The 27,526-nt window shown below is 35.7% G+C and overlaps 1 protein-coding gene across 11 annotated transcripts in view; it reads right to left on the reverse strand.

Annotated features, from left to right (window-relative positions):
* The window catches only part of ST7L (suppression of tumorigenicity 7 like), a 148,837-nt gene that overhangs the window by 87,533 nt on the left and 33,778 nt on the right, over nucleotides 1-27,526 (reverse strand). For 8 of the 11 annotated variants that reach the window (XR_004421537.1, XM_033092520.1, XM_033092519.1 and 5 more), the window contains 4 exons: nucleotides 27,036-27,108; nucleotides 26,095-26,197; nucleotides 7,012-7,162; nucleotides 3,366-3,458 (listed from right to left, as the gene is read on the reverse strand). Coding sequence is in view for 8 of the 11 variants with exons in the window: in XM_033092520.1 (XP_032948411.1) it covers nucleotides 3,366-3,458; nucleotides 7,012-7,162; nucleotides 26,095-26,197; nucleotides 27,036-27,108 (420 nt within the window). In the remaining 3 variants the exon portion in view is untranslated. The remainder of the gene's footprint in view (nucleotides 1-3,365; nucleotides 3,459-7,011; nucleotides 7,163-26,094; nucleotides 26,198-27,035; nucleotides 27,109-27,526) is intronic. The other 3 variants (XR_004421539.1, XR_004421538.1, XM_033092523.1) reach the window with 1 other exon arrangement.

Below are 27,526 nucleotides of genomic sequence, written 5' to 3' on the forward strand. Positions count from 1 at the left end.
CTTATGAGGTTCATAAGCAAATTCCAGAATGCTGTAAGTCATATCAAGGTTGAAGGAGAATTAAAAACAAAAAATATTAAGTACTCCTGAATATCAGAACTCCACATTATTAAAAATTTGTTCATTCTACCACAGACAAAGAAAGAAAAAATACTCCAAGAACATACAATATTATCAAACAACCCCAACCCCCAACATATCCTTCCTCTCCAACCTCCTGGAATTTGCAAATGGGTAGCACCCTAGAAATAATAAAGGCCTGGCAAGAAGCAAACCGTTTGTTCTCATAGCCTGTGATTCTGACAATACATAATAATAGCCCTGGTTTTATTCATATTACTATGTAAAGTTGGCCTTATATCAGGCAACCTTTGTAATGATTTGGAGGGCATTAATTTAGGCTAAATGTATTAGCCTAATATAATAATACACTTTACATACTGATGTTATATAGTTAAAGATTTGTGCCTTTGTCTTAAATATCCTTGTGCCTTGCTAAAACGGAAAAACAAGAACACCTACTACCACCACCATCCTAGGAAAGAAAATAAAACTTCTATCACTAATGACCTTCTAATTGTCAAAATCAATGGATTCTTCTCAGTAATTATGTGCCTTATTTAGTATCTCAGATACTCCTCCTCGGTTAGAAATGTTTCCCCCTTTTAGTTTCTAGGATATCTAGCTCTGGTTCTTATCCTGTCTCTCTGACCACTCCTTCACTGAATCTTCCAGACTCCTCACCAGCCACCCATTCCTTAGATATTTTGTGCCCCCATGGTTCCACCCTTGTTTACTTCTGACTATTGAGTTTCCCTTAGTGATCTCATTCCTGCCTAGAAAATGGTGATTATGTAATAAAATACTTAATTTTAAATTAACACGTATATGTGTATATCTGAGTAAGATGTAATATGTGCAACATATTCAAAGCTGAACTTATTTACTTCCCCCGTTCCTATTCCCCACCTGCTCCTCCCGCTCTGATGGATTTACCATTCTTTAAGTCACCCAAGTCAGATTTGGGGATCATCCCTGACCTTGGAGAACTAGGCACTCCCCAGTCCAGCTTCCTTATAATTTATTCCATACATATAGAACTTAACACATTGTTTTTCAGTCTTTCTATTAACCTGTGAGCAGTTTAGGAGTTTGGAGTAGGGTAAGGAGGAAAAGGCACTAATATTTAACATTTCTGTTGAGTACTTGGCATGTTTATAAGAATACACTTGACTAATTCAAATAACATTTCTTAAATATCAATTTTTATGGTAAACATTATAGAGAAACAATGAAGTGTGTCCTGGCCTTCAAGTTTACAATCTAGAAGGGGGAGATTAAGAAGTACACAAAGTACTTTGAGGTTCAAAGAAAGAAGAGATAACTTATCTCAGAGGATGGAGGAAAATAAAGACCCTGGGAGAAAAATATCAGCATACTCAACTTCCACAACCTCTCCTACATTTTCATCTATCTGAACTTTGCAGCTCATTAAGTTTGATGGTTATAAAACTGCAACTTTCCTTCCTAGATTTCAGTTCTGATGGCCCAGAACTGTAAAAACTGTGACACAGGTTTATATCATATAAGGAAACATGGTGCTAGTGTTTATAACATTCAGCATGCTTGCTTATTGGTTAAATCATACACAGAAAAGTTAAACAGAAATTTTCCAGTTCACAGAGAAAAACACTGAGTGGATAATAGGCAGCTGAGACAAAAAGTACAGACTATTCTTTTGAGAAATTTGGCTTTCTGAAAGCAGGGACTAGACAGAAACATTCTCAGTAATCATAACCCTACATATTTCTGGTTCTCCTCCTGACTCTTCAACTGCTCTTTTTAAAATTGGGAAGTGTAGTCCCTCCAACTTCGTTCTTCTTTATAAAAACTGTTTTGGCTATTCTGGGTCCTTTACCTTTCCATATAAATTTTGGGATCAGTTTGTCAATTTTTGCAAAATCCCAGCTAGTATTCTGATAGGGATTGTATTGAATCCATAGATCAATTTGGACAGAACTGCCATATAAGTTATATTGGGTCTTCCAATCCATAAACATGGAATGTCTCTCCATTTAGATTTCCTTTAATTTCTCTCAGCAATATTTTGTAGTTTTTAGTGTACATGCCTTGTACTTCTTTTGTTAAATTTATTCCTAAATTGTTTGTTCTTTTTGATGCTACTGTTATTGGAATTGTAGTCTAAATGTCTTTTTTGAATTGTTCATTGCTAGTATCTAAATATACCACCGAATTTTGTGTGTTGCTATTACATCCTGCAACCTTGCTGAACTTATTAGTTCTAATAGTATTTTTATGGATTTCTTAGAATTTCCTACATAGAAGATCATGTCCTCTGTAAATGAAGACAGTTTTACTTCTTCCATGCCAATATGGGTGCCTTTTATTTCTTTTTCTTGTTTGGTTGCACTGACTAGACCCTCCGGTACAATGCTGAACAGAAGAGGTGAGAGCAGACTCCTTGCCTTACTCCTGATCTTAGGAAACCATTCAGTCTTTCGCCATTAAGTATGATGTTAACTGTGGGTTTGTCATAAATGCTCTTTATCAGGTTAAGGAAGTTCCCTTTTATTTCCGGTTTGTTCAGAAATTTTACCATGAATGGGTGTTAGGTTTGTGTCAAATGCTTTTTCTGCATCTAATTGTCCTTTATTCTATTAACATGGTACATTGCATTTTCAGATCCTAAACCAACCTTGCATTTGTGAGGTAAATCCCACGTGGTCATGGAATATAGTCCTTTTTATATGTTGCTGGATTCAGTTTGCTAAGATCTGGCATTTGGTACATCAGACTTAATGGTGAAAGACTGAATGGTTCCCTAAGGTCAGGAGTAAGGCAAAAATGTCTCCTCTCACCTCTTCTGTTCAGCATTATACTGGAGGGTCTAGTCAGTGCAATCAAGGCAGAAAAATAAATAAAAGACATTCATACTGGAAGATGTTTGCATCAATATTCATGAGGGATAGTCTACAGTTTTCTTTTCTTTTAATGTCTGTCTGGTTTTGGTATCAGGGTAATACTGATCTCACAGAATGAGTTAGAGAGTGTTCTTCCTCCGTTATTTTCTGAAGAGTTTGTGAAGGATTGGTATTATTTCTGCCTTAAAAGTAGTATGTTTTTAATATCTTTAATTTTGTATCCTTCATTGCATCTAGCACAGATTTTTACCCAAAAATATTTGGGAATTAACTGTATTATAAAACTACAACCAAGAAATGGCTAAAATAGTATTTAAACAGTATCCTGAATTTCAACCAAAGGCACTTTTAAAATGAAAGAATGCAGTGAAAAACAATCTCATCACTACTTTTAAGTTTAGGAAAACTAGAATAGTTACTTACTAGGTAATAGCTCTCTATCAGCAGTCTCTGTGCAGCTGGGATAAGGGTAAAATAGATGGCCTTTCTCTAATGGGTATGGAATCATTCTAAAAGCTGAGAAAAAAAATACATATGTTGACATTCAATTCAGACTCATTTTCATCCTATACTACAGACCAAAGCTATTTTTAAAACAAATTTTTATAAAATTTTCACATAGCATTTTATTTTTTAGAGACACATTTTGGATGAAAGAAACTAGGTAAGCAAAAGAATGAATAAAGAAAGAATAAAATTTATTTAGAGATAGTGACTGGTCGGGCTGGGAAAAAACTAGAGGGAGTCGTGGATAAGACTGGCTGGGTCCTTCCTGCCTCAGTCTCCTCATTACAAACATAATGGACTTTACTCTCCAGGGATGAATTCCACTTCCTACAGGAAATCTTCATAAAATTCCAACAGGCCATAACTGTCGTGGCCATAACTGTCGGCAACTTAACAGAGTTCTCAATGGCTCCTAACTTCACATGTGAGATGTCACCAAAGTTTTCTATGAGCAGAGCTTAATTTAGATTAGGGGCCACTCTTACGCTTCGGCCAGACCTGGCCTACTATCTGTTTTTGTAAAAAAATTTTATTAGAATATAGCCATGCTTGTTCATATATATATTACGTAAGGCTGCTTTCATGCTACAAGAGTTGGGTAGTTGTGACAGAGCCTACAAGCCCTTAAAGACTAAATATATTCTCCTTGGCCCTTTACAGAAAAAGTTTACCCATCTTTGATCTAGATTATCATCAACTCTTATACATTTAGACTTCTTAAAGAAGGAATCCTTATTGATCTACTCAACTAGGTAAGTACTCATCAAAATTGTGAAAAGGCTTTCGCTTTTCCTTTAGTGCTTGGCTCTATAAACTTTTATCAGAATATGGATTTTGTTCAGAGAACCAACTGGTGGTTGCCAAGTGGAAAGGGGGTTGGAGGGCTAGGTGTAATTAAAAGATAAAGGGAAGTACAAATTGGGGCGGCCAGATAACTCAGTTGGTTAGAGCGTGAGCTCTTAGCAACAAGGTTGCCGGTTCAATTCCCGCATGGGATGGTGGGCTGCGCCCCCTACAACTAAAGATTGAAAAGGGCTACTGGATTTGGAGCTGAGCTGCTCCCTCCACAACTAGATTGAAAGACAGTACAAATTGGCAGTCACAAAATAGTCACAGGGATGTAAAGTCCAGCATAGGATACAGTCAGTAATTTGTAATAACTATGTATAGTGCCAGGTGGGTACTAGACTTATTGGGGGATCACTTAGGTATATAAATGTGTAACCACTATGCTGTACATCGGAAACTATTATAATATTCAATATCAACTGTAACTGAAAAATAAAAAAAATTCAAAAAAGTATGGATTTTGTTTTGCCACAATAAAAAATAGTGATTTGTCCACAGTCCCAGAGCAAATCAGTGACAACACTACGAAATCATGCATCGAGATGATTATTCATGAAATACTGTATAGGTCCTATATTTATTGAAAACCTCCTATGTACTTAGCAGAATGCTTGGCATTGAAGACACACACACAAGGTGAATGAGACAAAGTACCTGGTTTTGAGGAGCTGGTCGACTACTGGGAAAAAAGCAAAAGCAAGTCTAATAACCCCAAGACATTCAGCTCCTCAGATTTAGTAGTCCCGGTTTCCTTACCCCGTGTGTTGTCAGGGTGAAGCACAGTGTCTGACCCTGAGCTAATGGGGAAGGCAGGCAGAAGTTCCCACATTTTCTCGGATCAAGGACATGTGGTACCCTTTGTGTCTCAGTAATGTTTTATGATGCCCCTAGGACCAAAGAAATATCTAATAATTCCACTTATTAAGTAGGGGTCCAAACAACTGTAAAATTTTATGCTCTAACAATTTAGCAGTGATTTGAAAAAATACACATAAAGGAAAAAAACAATTATTTAGTTTTATGTAACCATCATTTATTACTATTGGGATGTATTAGCCTGTTGGGCAGTGCACAACTTCTCACACCTTGGAATCAGATTGGATACCACCATCCTCATTTCCTGTTCCACGCTGGTTTTTGTGAGGCACTTCTTTTAATCATAGCAACTAACAAAAACCCAGCTTTGCAAACTATCACATGGAAAGAAATGGAGAATGGAGAGTCACCTAATTGTGAAACCATGAGCTACCTAGAGTAATAGTTTGAATGGTGTCTGACAGATGTTGATATTTCAGTTTCCATTGAAAATTTAAAATATCCAGTGCCACTTTTGTGAATTTGCTGCAATGACCCCAAGGTTCCTCAGTGTAAAGTTTGGGAACTGAGAGGGTTAATCAATTTTAGTGAATTGACATTGAATTCATTTTTGAATTTGTATTGATAGCAGAAGTATACTTTCAAAGTATTATAAGAATTCAACTGATAAAATATTTTGATTAAGCTTCTTCATTTTCTTAGCAATTTAAAAAAATTACAAATAAGAGAACTGGTAATCAGTTGAAAAACAGTCAGTTCTCCAAAGAAGATATACAAACGGCCAATGAGCACAGAAAAGGGGTTCAACATCACTAGTATTAGGGAAATGCAAATAAATGAAAACGGCCATGAGATAGCACTTCATACCCACTGGGATGGCTATTGTCAAGAAAACAAAATAGCAAGTGTGGCAGATACAGAGAAAGTCACACACTTGCTCATTGCTAGTGATATAAAATGGTACAGCTGCTACAGAAAATAGTTATGGCGGTTCCTCCAAAACTTAAACATAGAATTATATGATCTAGCAATTCGACTTCTGGGTATAAACCCCAAAGAATTTAAAGCAGGAATTTGAATAGATATTTGTACACCCATTATTCACAATAGCCAAAAGGTGGAAACAACTTAAACGTCCATCATTGACAGATAAACACAATGTAATATAAACAGGTATAATGGATTATTATATTCAGCCTTAAAAAGGAATGAAATTCTGACACATGCTATAACACTATACTAAGTGAAATAATCAGATATAAAAGGACAAATATTGTCTGATTCTACTATATATGAAGGCTAGACTAGTCAAACTCATAGAGACAGAGAATAGAATGATTACCAGGGTCTGGGGAGGAAGGAACAATAAGGACTTAGTGTTTCATGGATATAGAATTTCAGTTCGGGATGATGAAAAAGTTCTAGGAATGGATGATGGTGATGGTTGTATAACAATGTGAATGTACACACGGTTAAAATGGTAATTTTTATATTACGTATATTTTACCACAATAAAATTTTTTTTAAAAGAATAGAGTTGATATTAGTTGTGAGGAAAATAGTTTTGTGTTATGCACATCTGAAAATAAAACAAACAAAAAATATTATAATAGCTCAACCTCATTAAAAAGATTATAAAGCAAGGGATGCACGTTTTCATTTTCTTTCCTTACAAATATGTAATTTAAATAAACATACGGCAGGAGAGCATAACAGTTTCTCATTCTGCTTTTTCTAAGTGTGGCATTAACGTAAACCAAATATAACACCACTGAGTTTATTCTGAAAACAATCTGAACAACAAATCCTTATGGAAACTCAGTCTCATTTAAAAAGACTGCCTGTGAATGCAATGAATAGTCAGAAATGAGCGTTGCATTTGGCAAAAAATACTTACTGCCTTCCCAAGTGCACTGCAACAGATTAAGGGCGCCTTCTATTCGTTTCCAGTGCTGAAGGTGAAAGAAAGCATAGGCAATTGCTTCACTATCACCCCGCTTCAGGATGTGTTCTGGAGGTAAAATGAGACTTTTCATCTCTAGTAAATACTAGAAAAATAACACACACACACATAGAAACATCACACAAAAAATTAAATTATGTTAAATGCAAATACCCACCAAAATGTAGATTCAAATTTTATAAAGTCAATTTTATTTGAAAAACAAACATTAACCTAGTTGAAATGACATGAAGGTCCTACCAATAACATGTATGTAAAATGCTTTACGTGCAAATTCCAAAGATCAGAATATTCCTATAGGTAAAAGTAAGCTGATGAATGGCTTACATGTCACCTTGATAAATACAAAATGGAAACTCAAGCTGAGGAAATAATTTGAGAGCAAATATTTATTTTTCCAAAAAATACTTAAGTGTAAAAAATTGTGAACTACAATTTTGGGACAACACTTTGTGGCAACATTCAATTCTTCTTTTCTTTTATTCCTATTTTACAGGTGAAAGAATTTAATTGTGAAATAGTTCCATTAAATTAATATGTACCGAGTGCAAAACACTATGTTTTAGGGAATACCAAAACATGCTGTATTTTTTGGAGCTTCCTAATGTAAGGAGAAAGACAGATTTCTTAAGTTAATAATTAAAACCAGACTATGCTAAGTGTTTTATTAGAGGTATAAACAATGTATATAGGAATATAGATAGGAGGTATTAATTTTTTAATTTAGTTTTTTAGTAACAGCTTTATTGAGATATAATTCATAACTTTACAATTCACCCATTTAAATTATCCAATTCAATGGTTTTTAGTATGTTGACAGATGTGCAACTATCACCACAGTCAATTTTAGACTATTTTCATCACCTCGAAAGGAAATTGTACTCTTCAGTTATCACCCTCTACTCCACCATTCCGCTGAAGCCCTGAGCAACCCTAATCTACTTTCTGTCTCTATAGATTTGCCTATTCTGGATATTTCATACAAACAGAATCACATAATATATGCTCTTTTGTAACTGGTCTTTTTCACTTAGCATAATATTTTCGAGGTACAGCATGTCACAATATATATCAGTACCTCCTTCCTTTTTGTGGCTGTCTATAACACAGTGGAATACAATTGTTTCCAGCAATAAAACAATTGTTTATCCATTCCTCATTTGATGGGTATTTGATTGTTTTCACCTTTTGGCTAGTATGAATAATGCTGTAACAAACATTCGTGTACCAGTTTTTATGTGACCATGTTTTCATCTCTCTTGGGCATATATACCTAGGAGTGGAATTGCTGGGTCATATGGTAACTCTACATTTAAGAGGTATTAATTCTGATTTAGGGGCTGAAAATAAACCACTTGATGGAATTTGGGATTTGAGCTGATAAAGACGGATGGATTGTGGATGAGAAGAGTGGGGGCTGGGGGGGGAAAGAAGAACAGGAGGACATATTCAAAGTACAGGGCCACCTTGAACAAAGGCACTGAGCCAAGAGAGCATGGTGCCAGGTGCACTGCAAGGGATAGTGAGTGTGTCTGTTACAGAAGTTACAGACTATTAATTCTTATTCACATAGGAAATTAAATTCTATCTTAAAACTCCTGAAGAAAATACTTGCCTTAATATTATAATCCATAACAAAAGCAGTGTAATTCAGTTATTACGTTAATTAAATGTACTAAGTACATGAAAAAAGATGCAAAATTAACCATTTGTACATCATCTTTACTATTAAAGTGGTCAACTTAAAATAAAATCTTTTGGGGCGGCTGGATGGCTCAGTTGGTTAGAATGCCAGCTTTCAACAACAAGGTTGCCGGTTCCATTCCCACATGGGATGGTGGGCTGTGCCCCATAAAACTAAAGATTGAAAACGGCAACTGGACTTGGAGCTGAGCTGCGCCCTCCACAACTAGATTGAAGGACAACGACTTGGAGCTGATGGGCCCCGGAGAAACACACTGTTCCCCAATATTCCCCAATAAAATTTATTAAAAAAAAACTTTTAGGGGCCGGCCCGGTGGCTCAGGCGGTTGATGCTCCATGCTCCTAACTCCGAAGGTTGCCGGTTCGATTCCCACATGCCCCAGTGGGCTCTCAACCACAAGGTTGCTGGTTCGACTCCCACAGGGGATGGTGGGCAGTGCCCCCTACAACTAGCAACCTCAGCTGGACCTGGACCTGAGCTGCGCCCTCCACAACTAAGACTGAAAGGACAACAATTTGAAGCTGAACGGCACCCTCAACAACTAAGATTGAAAGGACAACAACTTGACTTGGAAAAAAGTCCTGGAAGTACACACTGTTCCGCAATAAAGTCCTGTTCCCCTTCCCCAATAAAATCTTTAAAAAAAAAAAAAAAAAAACTTTAAAAAAGTATTTAGTTAGCTAAATACTTCCTGCAAAGACTTCCCCTACTAAAATAGGTTTGAAACGACCTCTTTGGTTCTAAATAACTTGATACCACATTACGTGTCATAGGGTCCAAACCACATTAACTTCTGTTATAAAATATAAAAAGAGAAATATTCCAGAGGTGTCTCAAAAGATATATTCCCACATTTCAAATTCTACATTCCTCAGATTGTTACACAAACTAATGAGATAAACAACATAAATTAAAAAGTTAAATTTGTGAAAAATACTTTGTAAAATTGCTGTAAGCAGGAAAAATCTTACAAACACAAAAGTGTAGTGGTTTCAGAATGTAAGCCTTAGGTTATTAATCAACATATATGTACACGTCATATTAATATATCTAAAATAATTCTTTTCCTTGTGAAATGTGCCTTTCCAACACTTACTGAGCTTAATGCCCATCTTTAATTACTCTTACTCTTATACCTTAGCAAAGCTGAAATTAAAGGAACAATTACTCTTAGTCTTGATGTATCTGGCTCTCTCCTCAAAGTGTAAGAATGCAATCTGCTCATCAATTTGTTTTAGCAGATGTCACAAGCTATGAGATTACTTACTAATCCAGTTTGGGGACTTAACATTTCCCATTCAGTTTCTTAAAGGAATGCAGCAGAGGTTGTGTCCTGGTCAAGCAAAGCCCATTTGCTGCCTGGTTGGGTTCTCTCCCCTCAGTGCCTTGGGCCTATATTCAGGAGGGTAATATTCTTTCTAATCCTCTCTAATCCTTGCCCATTTTTTTAAAACACAGTAAAAGATCACTCGCACCAGGCGGCTGTGGGAAAATGGACTCAAATAGCTGACCCCTGACATGACTCCTTATGCTCTTTGCAAGTGCAAGAAGAGCTTCTTCAGTGGGAAGAAAATAAAAGGCAGCAATCACAGTGAAATCTCCATCATAAAAAAGGGTATCTCATTTTCAAAAGAAAACTGTTTAATACTTAAACCAACTCCTTTCTATTAAAATTCTGCCTCATTTACAGATAGAGGAGACAAAATGTCCTAAACTATTTTCAATGAGTTTTCGAACCCTGAAGCTTTAAATTAAACCCTATCTTGGTAGCCACTTAGCAAATGGTAAGCAAAGATACTCAGTTAACAATTATTCAGGAAAACTTATAGAAAATACCAACTGAATATGTCAAGAAAATACTTTTTTGAACAGCAACTATATTTCTATATTTTCACTGTTTAAATAATCGAAGTGACAATTCAGATAGTAATCAAGTACATATGGCATGCTTATTAGGAAATACTTCAGGAGTTTGTATTTTTTTTAAAAATTTGTGCTATTTAATCATCAAAAAAAAAAATCTTCCTTATGCTACCTTATTTTTTATTACCACGTCTTACCTACCAGTAAATGTTCTTTCCAACTTGCCTTTAAAGCAAACCAAATTTTATTTTTCAGTTTCTAATATGGCACTGACATAAACTTTCACCCTCAAAATATAAGGGAAAATTTCAGTGTAAGGAAAATGAATTTAAAGTAGGTAATTATAGGATTATTACTTATTTTATCTTCTTCACAAACTGCTTACTCAGGAATTTCTGCTGCCCAGCATAAGCTGCAAGTTACCACACAATAGAAGCCATACCCTTCATGTTCTACTACAGCTCCTAGCACACATACAACCCAAAGCAGGCACTAAAATCCTAATTAACTGACTTGATCCGATTTATACAGCTAAAATGTCTTCAAACTCATATTTCAATTTTTACTTAAAGATATTTTGTAACTCTGGGCAAACTAAAAACAAAACAAAACAAAACAAAACAAAAATTCTGGTATCCAGACTTTACTTTTCTATGAAGAAGAATATGAAAGGTTAAAAACTAAGGGGTGGTTGGTTTTATTTTGTTTTGGTCTTTTTTTTATGCTTACAAAAGCATATGTTCAATGTACAAAAAATGCAAACATTACAGGGTAATATAGTAGAAAATGATATATCACAAGATTGGAGAATAAAAATAAAGTAAATAAAATAATCTGATTTATATTTGTCTGGATTTCTTTATTAATTACATATTGACTGTAATGTTCTTAAAAATGGATCAAACTGTTATGCAACTCACTTTTTACTTCACAACACATCTTATACATTTCTTCTTGTCTATATAGATCTAACTCATTATTTTTAATTGTATAGTATTCCATTAAAGGCTGAGTTATTTTATAAGTTGAGAAATAAGATCATGCTGGAATTGTACTACCATCCTTAAAGGGTCAAAAATGATATAATTAAGCAAAACTCATAAAAATAGTAAAGTAAAAATAAAGTACATAAAATATATTAAAAGTAGTAAAGTAAAATAGTAAAAACTCGTAAAATGGCTTAAACATTCCCCAAAATGACAGGGTCTAAAATTTTACCTTTTTAAACTCAGATAGGCCTTTACAGCAATGCAGATCTAAACTAAAGACATGTCTATTTGCCAAACATTTATTGAATGCCTGTTATGTGCTGAGCAGAGTATCAGACATAAAATGGTGAGTAAGACAAGAGTTCTGCTTTTTAAAAGCTCACAGGGAACTAAGGGAGAGACATACAAACTGACCAAAAAAAAGAAATAAAGATATGATTAAGGTACCAAAGGAACAGAGAAGAGAGCCATTATCGCTGCTCAGGAAAAGTAGGAAAGGTGCCTCTATAAAGGAGGAAACAGATGAGCAGTGTCTTGAAGGATGAGCAGAAACTTGCCTGGTAAAGAAGAGTCTGAGAATATGTACAAAGGTAAGAAGATGAGACATGAGTAATCCAGGAAGTAGTGATGCTGGAGATAAGGGGCAAGGCAGAGGTGGCAAGGAGTTGAGGTTGGCGACAGATACTGGGCCCAGACTGGGAAGGGCTTCTATACATGCACTACTAGGATTGGTCTTTATCTTATAGGCGACAGGGAGTAAGCAGAGCTCTTTAAGTAGAGTAAGATTTACTGTTTGGATAGATAATTCTGGCAATGACCAGAGTAGAGAGGTGTTGATGGCAGGGAGAGCAGTGAAGAATCTGTTTTAATAGTTCAAGCAAGAGATGGTAAACATATCTGTATGTTTAGAAATGCATAGAAAATATCTGGCAATATTTAAACCAAACAGAAACAGTGGTTATTTGAGAGAAGTAGAATTTGGAGAGAGAGAACAAGGATACTTGACTTTATAAACTTCTGAAGGGTCTGAATTTTTTTTTTAAAAAAACACTCATCACTTATATAATAATTTAAAACAATAGGTAGTGAAGGCACATAATGGTCAGTGATACTGGGGGCAGAGCAGATGGCTAGATCTGAAAGACATTTCAAAGGTTATAATACAAGTTGGTAATTTGGAAAGGGCAGAAGTAAAGGTTAATGAAGAGAAGACAATGAAGCCATAAATCAAAATATATAATTAAGGAAGGGCAGGAAAGTTGAAAAGACTTACAATAAATTTTAAAATTCAGTTTGAGACATATTAAAGTGTCTGAAATACCTCTTAGATATCCAGATAAAATTTTCTATAACTAGCTAGAAATGCAAGTCTATAGACGAGGAAACCAGAGTTGAAAGATACATATTTGGAAATTACCAACAAGTAAAATACAGTTGAAGACATAAACCAAGGCTCATACCTAGTATGTGCTACAGGACCTTGCGTATTACCTCCAAATCACCTTATTGTTGTATCTGAAATAAATCAGAAATTGCTTGGGACAATTTTAACTAGTATTAAACGATGGAAAATATACTCAAATAACTACTCAAGCCTCTTGCTTTTCACTAAAAATATAAAAAATTAAATCTACTTTGGAAGCTATAGTTAAAAAGGCATAATGATATAGGGTCTGATGGTTTCTTTTATAACTCTAAAACCATACCTATGCTTACCCTCAAATTCACTTTAATTTTGAATTGCTTTGATCTTTATAATTTATCTTTAGATTACCTTATTTCTATTACTTTGTAACTCTTACAACAGCATTTGACCAAAAGCAATATAATTCTGACCTGAAGTAATGATAATGCTTTATAATCTTCCTCTTAAAAGCAGGGGTTAAAGAAAAATCTCTCTGAAGGCATCTGAAATTAAGGTACTTTGCTCTTGATCAGTCATGCACACCAAGAACCAATTTATCTCTGCAATTAGTTTTCTCAGTGCACATTCTATGAGACTGGACAGGCAGGCCGAATGCAGAGTCCACAGAGATATGTATTAAGGGGAAGACTCAAGATAGTTCCCAGATAGGAAGGAAACAGAATTAATATATGAATAAACTGAAAGAAAACATAATAGCACCTAACAGTCAGGAGCAAAGGGCAAGTGATCTTATGTTGAAAGGAGAGGGAAGGGAGGCCAGAAAGGGCATTTGCCATATAAAAACTCCTTTCCATATAATCCTACAGAGCAGCATTTCATAGCTCAACTCTCCCACCTAGGTCACAGTCCAATATAAGGAAAAGACAAAGGCCTCACTCACTGTGCCCTAAATTTGGGTCTTAGACTTTAGCACCCCTTCCTCGTTTCTCCTTTTAGTCCTGCTGTGCCACTCAGAATCTCAACAGAGTGCCAGTTTCCCTTTTACCTTTTACGTATGCTGCTATAATGTAAGTAGTTTGGCTAATGAAATGGAAGCCTACTGCTAAGGAGCTAGTCTAGTATCTTCTGTGGTGGATGAGACTCATACCATCCTACAGGCTTCCATTTCTGATCAACCAGACCAGTTTTACCTTTTCTATCTCAATTCACTTTTAAAATTCCCCTTGCACTTGTAAAAGCCTCCAGGCACAGTCTGCTTTCGTGGCAGCACAATACTAAAAACAATTTATTTTAAAACAAGAAATGATAATTTTTAAAAGCTACAGATAGCATATTTCTAAACATGTACTCAAGTTGCAGAGACTTATTAAACACGATTTTGTTATTGTTTTGTTTTTAAATGTTCTACTTTATTCTTTCCCCAAGAGCTTCTTCTGTAAAGGCCCAAATAAATTGTCCTCAAGATATTAATTAATTCAAATTAGTTAATTCAACACCTTCACTTTCACCTCATCTCAACAAAGGAATCCCCAAATCTTACACATTCTATGGTTCTAAGCAGTAAAACAATATTCACAAGGAAAGAGTACATACTGGAACAGCATAAACAGGAAGAGAAAATGGTAACAGAAATATAATAAAGCAACAACTGCAGGATAATCAAGACTGTGGCCTGACACTCAGACACTGTGTTAAGCATTTTGCATATATCATCTCATTTAATCAGAAGGTATGATACTCCGACAGAGCTTTCCATGCTGAGTCAGAGTTTTCTTTGCAGAGGTATAATTAAAAAGTCAAGTGCACAAATCTTACGTATGCAACTCAATGAGTTTTGACAAATGTAGACAAGCAACACCCAAATCAAGACATAGGGACACCTCCATCACCTAAGAAAGTTTTTTCCAGTTCGTCTCTTAGTCTGCCCCCCGAGGCAACTACTGTTCTAATTTCTACCACCTCAGATCACTTTGCCTTTTCTTGAAAGTCATAAATGGAACCACTCGGTATGTAGACTTTTGTACAGCACTGTTTTTGAGACCCATCATGTTGTGTCCGTATCAGCAGTTCCTTCCTTTTATTCCTGATAGTAGCCCACTGAATAAATAAATACGTGGCAACGTGTCTATTGTTAACACACATTTGGGTTATTTCCACTTTGGGGTTATTCTGAATAAAGCTTCTGTGAACACTCATGTCCAAGTCTTTTGGGGTACATATGTTTTCATTTCTCTCGGGCAGCAGTAGAATTGCTGGGGTGAGGTATATGTTTAACTTTGTAAGAAATTACCAAACAGTTTTCCAGAGTACTTGTACCATTTTATACTCTTAGCAGCTATGTATGTGTGAGAGTTGTAACTGCTTCACAGTCTAACCAACACTTGAGCAGTCTTTTTAATTACAGTCATACGCAGCATAACAATGTTTGCGTCAACAACAGACTACATATATGGCAGTGGTCCCATAAGATTATAAGGGAGCTGAAAAATTCCCATCGCCTAGTGACCTCGTGGGCACAACCAATTCCTCACGTGTCTGTGGTGATGCTGGTGTAAACAAACCTACTGCCAGTTGTATAAAATTATAACACATACAATTATATACAGTACATAATACTTGATAGTGATAATAAACAACTATGTTACTGGTTTATGTATTTACTATACTGTACTCTTTATCATTATTTTAGAGTGTACTCTTTCTACTTATAAAAAGAAAAGCTTGCTGTAAAACACTAGGCTGTTATTGCTGTGTTACACCAGCAGCCTCACACACCGCCTGTTTACCACATATCTCGACAGCATCATTTCTCTTGTGCTTCACTTACTCTCGTGTTGTTTTATAAATTCGGTGTAGCCCAAGTGTACGTGTTTATAAAGTCTGCAGGAGCGTGCAGTCATGTCCTTCACATCCACTCACCACTCCTCACTGACTCGCCCAGAGCAACTTCCGGTCCTGCCAGCTCCGTTCATGGTAAGTGCCCTGCACAGGTGTGCCACTGTCTATCTTTATACCATATCTTTACTGTCCCTTTTCTATGTTCAGATACGTTTAGATACACAAACACTTACCGTTGTATTACAGTACTCAGTGCAATAACATGCTGTAAGGTTTGTAATCTAGGAGCAATGGGCTGTACCCTACAGCCTGGGTGTGCAGGAAACTACCGTCTAGGTGTGTACAAGTGAATTGTGATATTTGTATAACAATGAAAATGCCTAATAATGCATTTCTCAGAACGTATCCCCACCGTTAAGTGGAGCATGACTATATGGCCATTCTGGTAGGTGTGAAATGGTACTTTGTTATGATTTGATACTGCATTTCCCTGATAACTAACGATGCTGAGCACCTCTTTATGTGTTTATTGGATATTCTGACATCTTCTTTTATGTTTTAGCCTTCCATTTACGGCGTTTGACTATTTTTCACATTAAGTTGCCTTTTTATATTTATATATTCCAGATATGAGCCCTTTGCCAAACAAATTGTACATTTTTTTCTCGTCAGTGGATTGCCTTTTAATTTTCTTAACAATGCTTCAAGGAGCAGAATTTTAAATTTTTGAAAAGGCCAATTTGTAATATTTTTTCTCTTCTAGTTAAGGGCCTTTTATGTCCTGGGAAATCTTTGCCTACCCCAAGATTCAAAGATATTCTTAGATGTTTTCTTATAGATGTTGTATAATTTTAGCTCATTCAGGTCAATGATCCATCTCAAATTAATGTTTATATATGCCGTAAGAAAAATTCATAATTTCCCCCCCGTTCAGACATCCAAATGTTCCAGCACCATTTGTTGAAAAGATTCCTTTCCCCACTGAATTGCGAAGGTGTTTTAGTGAAAAATCAATTGACAGTATATATGTGGATATATTTCTGGACTTTTTATTCTGTGATTTTGTTTTTAAGGTAATTTTTTCAAATTTAAATATAGAAATAATAAAATTTAGGAGAATTTGGTAGTAGTTGCTTATTAAAAAAACCCTTCATTGAAATACTGCAGCAAGCTATTGCTAGATTCTAAATTAAAGCTGGACAATACTATTCTAACTGATGTGTAAGTTGTCATACTAAGAACAAGTACATCTATAGTAGATCACTGAGTTCATGGGTTTAATATTTTCAGTTTCAGTCAGTGGTATCTCTAAACACCCATGATTTATAAAGCCATAATTTTGCCAAGGCACAAATATGAATCATGTGCTCTGAGGCTTGTGCACACATGTAAGTAACTTACCTAATCTCAGCAAGGCTCATGACCCATCCTCATGTTTACAATTTATGGGTGAAATTATATGTTATAATGGTATTTTCAACTATGGAGATTCACAATTTTTGACCATATTAATCAAGAAGCTCATTGGCCTACTGTAATAATAATGTTAGAGAATATCTTCTAGAATGAAAGACAAACTTAAAAATGTGCGACTGGATAAACAAAATCGACATTTATCCAAAGAAGATATACAAATGGCCAATAAGCACATTAAAAGATGTGCAACATCATTAGTCATCAAGGAAATGCAAACCAAAACCAAAATGAGATACCACGTCACACCCCATAGGATAACTATAATCAAAAGACAGACCACAACAAGCGTTGGGAAGAATGTACCAATCGGAGCCCTCACACATTGCTGGTGGGAATGTAAGATAACACAGCCACTTTGGAAAACAGTTTGGTAGTCGCTCAAAAAGTGAAACATAGAGTTATACATGATCCATCCATTTTGCTCCTAGGTATATACAGAGAGAAGTGAAACCATGTGTTCACACAAACACTTACACATGTATACTCACAGCAGCATCATGCATAATAACCAAATAGTGGAACCAACCCAAATACCTATCCACTGACGACTGGATAAACAAAATGTGGTAATACCCCTGCAATGGAATATTACTCAGACATAAAGAAGAAATGAAGTACTGAAACATGCTCCATTAAGTGGAAGAAGTCAGACACAAAAAGCCACATATTATGATTCCAAACGCATAGAGACAGAAAGTAGATTAGTGGTATCAGGGATTGGAGGAGAAAAGAATGGAGAGTGACTGCTAATTGGTACAGGGCTTCTTCTGGGGGTAATGAAAATGTTCTAGAATTAGATAGTGGTGATGATTGTACAACCTTATGAATATACTAAAAACCACTGAAATGTGTTCTCTAAAAGGATGAATTTTATGATATGTGAATTATCTCAATTAAAAAGAAAATAACTCCTTGATGGTTGGATAATAAAAAATATGAGACAGTAGGATGGCTGAAACAGGATGCTGTGGAATATTTAGAAGGTATGAAACATTTTTTCCTATAAAATAAAAAATCTGGGGCGGCCGGTTAGCTCATTTGGTTAGAGCACGGTGCTCTTAACAACAAGGTTGCCAGTTCAATCCCCACATGGGCCACTGCAAGCTGCGCCCTCCACAACTAGACTGAAACAACCACGTGACTTGGAGCTGATGGGTCCTGGAAAAACACACTTAAATAAATAAAAGTTAAAAAAAAAATCTGACAATTTTTATAGTAGCTGAAAGATGCACAATCATTTTCTTGTTTGGTGACTAACAAATCTTGTTTGTTGAAACCAAAGCCATAGGTAGGTAATGAAGAAAAGGTCAAAAACCATGAAAACATGCTGTTCTAATTTTTAACTATTACCGTCATGGTTACTGTATACTGAAATTCATTCAGTAGATTAAAAAAATCTGTAAATCAATATTAATGAAATATTTAAAGCAAACTCATAGCCTGAAGAGATTTATGTGATCTTTCTCTATTGCACTTCTAATAGTTTCCAGCTTTAACAAATTGCACAGCTCTAGACCAACAGCCATTTCTGTTATAGTTATGTGGAAAACTGCCAAAAAATGTTTCCTACTAAAACAGCTTTATGCTTTGTCATTTTACTGGTAAGATTCACACAACATTTGACAAATTTGCATAACAAATTTGTAAGATTAAAAGAAGATCTAAAATATAGATATATATTTAAATGTCGCTGTTCATTAGCTTCAATAAGTTATCACCACCCACAGTTAAAGTTGGAGGAAGAAAACCCCTAAAGCCCTTTATGTTTGCTATTCTCAGAGTCAGGAATAGAGTCCATAACATGAGATAGAGATTGAGAGGAGGAGGAAAGGAGGGGGCGGGGGAGAGAGAATGAATCTGTACATACTTCACTTGTAAAACCCTAGCAAAACCAGACAGCCACAAATTCCAGAACTCTCCCAGTTCGTATAACACTAATGTTATTTAAGTGGGATATTATCCAAGCTGTTGGAGCTTAAAATTTCACCAAAAAACATTAATAATTATCCTGTTTGACAACATCCAGTAAAAGTGTCTATCCTCAAACAATAATGTAAGGTTATAACACCATCCTACTTAACTGGACATTTTAAGAGAGTTGAATTGTCAACTGGCTTTGACATATAGGGGAAAACAAGTATATTTCTACCTATAAATAAAAATGATTTAAAAATGTTAAAGTATATATACATGATATACTTTTTAAATATATATTTATATCTAATTATATATATTTAACAGTATTGAAATATATTTACATACCACAAAATTTACCATTGTTAGTATATAGTGCAATGATTTTTAGTAAATTTATACAGCTGTGCAACCATCACCACAAATAATTCCCTTCTGCCTGTTTGCAGTCAATCCCCACTCATTGCACGTATTTATAGTTGTTCCTTTTTAATACTAAGAAGTGTTCCATATATGGACCAATTTATTCATTTCCCTGTCTTTGGATTGTTTCGAGTTTTTGTCTATTGTGAGTACTGCTATGAATACTTGCATACCTGTCTTTGTATGAACATTTAACTTTTCATTGCTCTTGTGTAGATACCTAGAAATGGAATTGATGGGTCACATGGTAAGTATATATGCTTAACGGCAAAACTGTTTTTCCAATTAGCTATACTATTTTACATGCATGACAACAATGTATGCAGTTTCTCCACATTCTTGTCAACAGTTGGTACTGTCAGTCTTTGTGAGTATAGCCATTCTAGTGGGTATAAAGTAGTATCATATTGTGGTTTTAATTCATATTTATCAATGATGCTGAGTATTGTATCACGTGCTTGTTAGCTACTCATGTATTTTCTTTGGAGAAGTGACTATCCATATCCTTTGCCCTTGTTTTTAATTGTTTGTCCTATTATTATTGAGGTGGAAGAGTTCTTTATAATTCTGGATACAAGTTCTTTAACAGGTATAGAAGGTCTGACAAGTTCACCAACTTGTTGCAACAATGTTGTTAAACTTTTTTGATATCAGAGGGATTATTCATTATGAATTTGTACCAACAGGACAGTTAACCAAGTCTACAATTTGGAACTTCTGAAAAAGCTGCGTGAAAAAGTTAGATGACCTGAACTTTTCGCCAACAATTCATGGCTCTTACACCATGACGATGCACTAACTCACATGGCACTGTCTGTGAGGGAGTTTTTAGCCAGTAAACAAATAACTGTATTGGAACACCCTCCCTAATCACCTAATCTGGCCCTCAATGACTCCTGTGTCTTTACCCAAAGATAAAGGAAACATTAAAAGGAAGACATTTTGATGACATTCAGGACATCAAGGGTAATATGATGACAGCTTTGATGGCCATTCCAGAAACAGAGTTCCAAAATTGCTTTGAAGGTGGACTAGACGCTGGTGTCAGTGCATAGCTTCCCAAGGGGAATATTTCGAAGGTGACAGTAGTGATATTCAGCAATGAGGTATGTAGCCTTTGTCTAGGATTAGTTTGTGAACTTAGTTGTCTGACCTTGTATAACTTGCAAATATTTTCTCCCAGTCTTTGGCTTTTCCATTTTTTTAATGATGTCTTTTGAAGAGCAAATGTTTTAAGAAGTCAAATTTATCAATTTTTTTCATTGTGGATTGTGCTTTTGAAGAAATTTTTGCCTACCTCAAGGTCACAAAGATTTTCTTTTTTCCATCTATAAGTTTTATAATTTTAACACTTACATTTAGGTCTATGATCCATTTTGAGTTCACTTTTTGTATAAGGTATGGGGAAAGGAGTCTAGATTCTTCCCCCCCCACCCCCCCATATAGACACCTGATCATCTCAGCACCGTTTGTTGAAAAGACTACTCTTTCCCCATTGAATTGCCTTGGAACTCTTGTTGAAAATCAACTGACCATAATTATATGACTTTGTTTCAGGACTCTCTATTGTCTCCCACTGATCTATACTTCAATCTTTTGCCATCATTATACTATCTCAATTACTATAAAAAATGTCCTGGGAAAAAAAGCTTTAAAAATGTCTTGAAATTGGGTAGTGTAAATCCTCCAACTTTGTTATTCTTTCTCAAAATTGTTTTGGCTATTCTAGATCCTTTCCATTTCCATATAAATTTTAGGATGAGCTTGTCAATGTTTACAAATAAACCTGCTAGGATTTTAATAGGAATTGCATTGAATCTATAGGTCAATTAGGGGAGAATTGTGATCTTAACAATATTAAGGGGGCCGGCCCGGTGGCTCAGGCGGTTAGAGCTCCATGCTCCTAACTCCAAAGGCTGCCGGTTCGATTCCCACATGGGCCAGTGGGCTCTCAACCACAAGGTTGCCAGTTCGATTCCTCGAGTCCCTCAAGGGATGGTGGGCTCCGCCCCCTGCAACTAAGATTGAACACGGCACCTTGAGCTGAGCTGCCGCTGAGCTCCTGGATGGCTCAGTTGGTTGGAGTGCATCCTCTCAACCACAAGGTTGCTGGTTCAACTCCCACAAGGGATGGTGGGCTGTGCCCCCTGCAACTAGCAATGGCAACTGGACCTGGAGCTGAGCTGCGCCCGACACAACTAAGACTGAAAAGACAACAACTTGAAGCTGAACGGCACCCTCGACAACTAAGATTGAAGGACAACAACTTGACTTGGAAAAACAGGCCTGGAAGTACACACTGTTCCGCAATAAAGTCCTGTTCCCCTTCCCCAATAAAATCTTTAAAAAAAAAAAACAAACAACAATATTAAGTCTTCCAATTCATAAACATGCTATATATCTTCCATTTATTTAGGCCTTCTTTCATTTCTCTCAGAATTGTTTCAAAGTATTTCAGTGTATATGAGTATATATGCTTTGAAAAAAGTATCCCTAAAAACATCATAGATTATCTAGAGCAGATTCATTCTGGAGACTAATCTATATTACCTATCTAATAATTTAATTCTGTAATTAGGGCAATGCCTGGGATTTCCACTATCCTTCCTGTATCCATGAACTTCCAGCAGTAGTTTTGAAAATCAATGCACAACTCACATGATCAGAATTGTTACTGCTGAGAATACATTTTTGCATGAGTTTCTGAGGCAGAAAAGAAATCGACAACTTTAGGAAATGGATAGTCCATATTTTGGTACTTTGAGTGGGAATTTTAAAAAAATTTCAGATACCTTGGTGGCATATTTAATTTGAATAGTTCTGATAAATAACTGCTGTTCATCTCACACAAGGAACAGATTCCCAACCCATCCTTGATAATAACAATCTCTTCTGTAATGCTTACTATGTGTCCGGCACTCTTCTAAGCACTTTAAAGAGATGGACTCGGGGCTGGCCCAGTGGCTCAGGCGGTTGGAGCTCCGTGCTCCTAACTCCAAAGGCTGCCGCAGTTCGATTCCCACATAGGCCAGTGGGCTCTCAACCACAAGGATGCCAGTTCAATTCCTCGAGTCCCACAAGGGATGGTGGGCTCTGCCCCCTGCAACTAAGATTGAACAGGGCACCTTGAACTGAGCTGCCGCTGAGCTCCCTGGTGGCTCAGTTGGTTGGAGCGCGGGCTCTCAACCACAAGGTTGCCAGTTCAATTCCTCGAGTCCCTCAAGGAATGGTGGGCTGCGCCCCCTACAACTAGCAATGGCAACTGGACCTGGAGCTGAGCTGTACCCTCCACAACTAAGACTGAAAGGACAACAACTTGACTTGGAAAAAAGTCCTGGAAGTACACACTGTTCCCCAATAAAGTCCTATTAAAAAAAAAAAAAGAGAGACGGACTCATTTAATCTTAATAACAACTCTAAGAGGTGAAGAATATTATCCCCATTTTACACAAGTCTAGAGAAGTAACTTGTCCAAGGTCATACATCTAGGAAACAGTGAAGCCGTACAGCTAGGAAACCCAAACCTAGGCAGTCTAGTTTCAGAATCCATTCTGTTAACCACTAGGAAGCATGACAGAGCAGAGCATTTCATATAAACATATTTTCAGACCTTTGCTTCCAACAATGGAAGACCGTGTAATTCAGATCAGCCCTCCCAGACAACTAGAAAGAACAAAATATTTTTAAAATCTCGTTAAATACATCAGAGAATTAACAAAGGGTAGGGAATTACCAGGCCACAGTCCAAAGGAGGCAGAAATCAGAGATGTAAGCCACATTTGGGGCTTCTTTTACTATAGCGATAATTGCCAATTATAGACAAGATGGCTAAGAGGCTATTCAGCCTTTCTGCCAATTTCATAGGCTAGGGTAACAAAAGTCAGAGTTCAAGGCCTGTCAAGAGTGAGAGCCCACGCACACCCCTCAGGATTGGATTGGGACTCTGAAATGGAATTGCCTCCTAGGAATAAAGGTGACCAGAAACAAACCAGAACTTCCATGGACTACAGCCCAGTTTCAAGGCATCTGGACAGACCAAAGAACATCAATCCCTGAAACACTGAGGTGACCCCATCCTGCTAGTGGTCTTTCTAGGCCTCCAAGAGCAAAGAAAAACCTCTCTGAAAGAAGGTATTATTATTTGAGGTTTCGAGCTATTTCTACAATTTTTCAAATAAAATACCTGGCACATAGTCAAAGGAAATGTAGCATAAGAAAAAACAAGACAATATGAACATGACGCAGCAGAAGAAAACGGACAATAGAAGCAGATACACAAAAGTTCAGATTTTAGGATTACCAGGGAAGGTCTTTAAAATAACTACTTTAAATTATTTTAAAAGAGAAAAGACTATATTTAAAATTTTGGCAGAGAATTAGAAACTATAAATAACACAGGAGATGTGAAAAATAAATAGAAACTCAAGAATTGAAAAATGTTTCAAAGGAGTGAAATTACACACAGAATATGTTCTCTAACCACAATGCAATTATGCTAGAAGTCGCTGATAAAAAGTAATCGTCATGTCTGGAAATTAATAAATATACCTCTAAATAGAATAAATATACCTCTGAATCAAAGAGGAAACATAATGGAAATGAGAAAATATTTTGAACTGAATTATATAAAAATATTGCTATAGTTACGGTTAAAATTGTGCTTAGAGAGAGGTTTATAGACTTAGATACATTACAAAGAGAAAGGCTGAAAATTAATTAATGAGTTAAGTAAGAAGATACAGAAAATTAAAAAATAACAAAATAGGGCCAAAGAAAGTTGACGGAAGGCCATAAACCGCAGAAATGAATGAACCAGAAAACAAACAGAGAGGATCAACAAAGCCAGAGCTTGGTTCTTTGCAACTAATAAAATTGATAGATACCTGAGGAATCTGATCAAAGGGGGAAAGAAGGTAGCTAGTATTAGCAATTAAAAAGTGGATGTTATAACTGATCCCGCAAATATTGACAAGGTAATAAAAGGATTTTATGAAATTTTTATGCCAATAGATTTGAAAGTTTTGATGAGATAAATTCCGAGAAAAATACAACTTAACAAAGCCAACACAAGAATAAATAAGAAATTTGAATAGTTATGGAATGGTTAAAGAAATTGAATTTGTAATTAAACTATTAAACTAAAGAAAAAATTTGTAACAAAAATCCTTCTCACAAGGAAAACTCCAGAATCAGATGGCTTTATCAGCAAATTCTACTAGTCGTTCAAGGAAGAAAAAATTTTAATTTTACACAAATTATTCCAGAGGGGGTCAAAAATAGAGACCACTTTTATATAAAACCACCCACAAAGAAAAAGTATAGACCAAAAATATAAGAAGGAAGTGAACATAATGTCAGAATAATGATTACCTTTAGGCAAGAGGAAAGAAGTGGTAATTGGGTAAGAGCAGTAAGGTGGGCTTTTGGGGGCTGGCAATGTTGTTTCTTGACCTAAGTGGTAGTTTCTACTCATTTGCATTATAATAAATCAGTAAGATGCACATTTCTGGTTTTTATGCTTTGCTGTATATGTAGTATAGTTCATAATAAAATTTTTATTTAAATTTATGGGATCAGTGTCACTTAATAAGGGAATGGTATAAATATTTGTTTACTCTCCTTCTTAGATCTCAGTAATTTTCTTGACTCTATCTTTACTTACTCTAACAGATTTACAATTCCCATTTCTTGGAGATTATCTTTTAGAGATTAATCTCTTTAATGTTTACTAGCTTCTAAATTCCATTAATACACATTATACTGGAATCAACAGTTACAATTACATTTTGTAGTAAAGGCATTTATTCTTGAATATTCTACACCTTCACGTGGAGCATTGTTTTCAAAACCCAAACTTTAATCTTGGGTGACAACACACAGAGATTAACCAATAATCTGTATGTCTGCAAGGTGCACAATATAAAGACAAACAAGATGGGTACAGTTCCATCTGGAACTAAATAAACATCAACTCAGCAGTTTTTCTGGGAACTTCCACATCTGTTTCCTATCATAGATTATTTTAATCTATTTATCTTCAGTCTTTGTCTACCCGGCCCAAGTTCAAAACCCAGGCATCTGTCTAGATGTAAAAAGCTTTCACAGTAACAGGAAATTTAATTTAATGATCTGAAATATGAATGATCTTTTATTAAGACCAAGCCATTTTATTTCTTCTTTGTAAGTATACCAGAAGGAACAGCTAAGTGAACACATTTCAAATTTTATTTGACAGCAATTACAAAGCCTATAATGAACTACTGGTCCTAGCTACCTTTCTAAATGCCTTTTAACATCTCCTTTAAGGCGAATAACAAACATGAAAATATAGAGGACTACAACAATTTTGACTCAAATTATGTAGACCCAAAGTTTGGTCTATACACGGTCATCAATTTGATAAACTTAAATAGCAACAGTATTTTTATCATAAAGTGTCTCACTTTTGGAACATGAGGATTAAATTCCACAGCTCTGTGAATTGCTTCCACAGCATTAATCTCTGCTGTGCTTAACCCTCTTCTGGAGGCTGTTTCTGGAGAGAATCTGTAAGAAAATCACAAAATGAAGAAATAAATATAAAAAAATATATTTGGATTTAGATAATAATCTAGCCTCCTGATCAGAGGTTTCTGGTGATGGCCAAAGACGTCTTCAAATTTAGGTAAAGAAAGCCTTCAGGAAAAGTCCACTGAAGGCACACATTGGGAAAGATGATAAAACAGGGAAGGCTACACAGGGACATCCAGCAAATCTCATAAACTAGAAGGACATTCTTATCAAATTTTCATTGAGAGGAAACAGACTGAATAGTCCAGTCTAATTCCTATCAAGGCATAGTAATCTAAAGTGAAAGAAAATGGTCGCCATTTGGTTGATTTCTGAGTATCTTACCTGTGGAACAAAGAGACATTCGTTAAGGGCAGCCCAAAATACTGGGAATACACAATAACTCAGGATTATAATCTCAGAACAGATAACATGAAACCGATTTCCCTCACACACCTTATCATTATCATCACAGCTGCAATGTACTGTATATACTTTCTTTCCAGCATTGCTTTAGGCATTTAATACACATAATCCTCACACAACCACCATACAGTATTATTCTCATTTTACAGATGAAGAAGAGACTCAAACTGACTGATTTGTCCAGAGTTCCACAGCTGGTGTGTGGTGGACCTGAATTTGAACCTAAGTTTACTTAGCTCTAACAACCTTGCTCTTCCACTACACACAGCAAGAAACCTCAAAGCCCCATAATATCAAGGGTTATTCAAAAGGAAGTAGGAAGGAAAAGGAGCATTGTTTGAGTGGATGGAAAATATAATATTGAGGTCGGCAGCCTTTCCAAATTATTTTATTTCTCATAACTACTTACTTATCTGAAACAGTCCTCGTCTTCAATAGTGCTGCTGTATAACAGATTGCTGCTGACTTTGGGAGGCTTATATCTGCAATAATAATTTTCAATTTAGGTAAGAATTACAAAAAACATCTAAAGAATAATTCATAGTACAAATTCAACAGATACATTATAGTAGTAGAAACACGAGGACATGTAGTTGGAAGACCTGAATTTGAATTTTGATTCTACTACTTACTAGCTATGCATATTTGAACTGGTAGCAACTTCTTTAACCTCAGTTTTCTCTTCTCAGAATAGAAAAATGGTACTTTTCTGACAGAGATTAAATTAAATTATGTCTGTGAAAGCCCTCAGCACAATGGTAAAAAGTACTCAACAAATATGTATAATAATTTGCTTCCAATAATACTATTCAAGGAAAAAGGCATAGTGTAGTTAGAACTACTATGTAAAAACTCTACATATTCAGAGAGAAAAACTAAGATTCAAAAAACAATAAAAAG

Source organism: Rhinolophus ferrumequinum, chromosome 22, assembly GCF_004115265.2.
Source record: "Rhinolophus ferrumequinum isolate MPI-CBG mRhiFer1 chromosome 22, mRhiFer1_v1.p, whole genome shotgun sequence".
In the NCBI taxonomy this organism is placed as follows: domain Eukaryota; kingdom Metazoa; phylum Chordata; class Mammalia; order Chiroptera; family Rhinolophidae; genus Rhinolophus; species Rhinolophus ferrumequinum.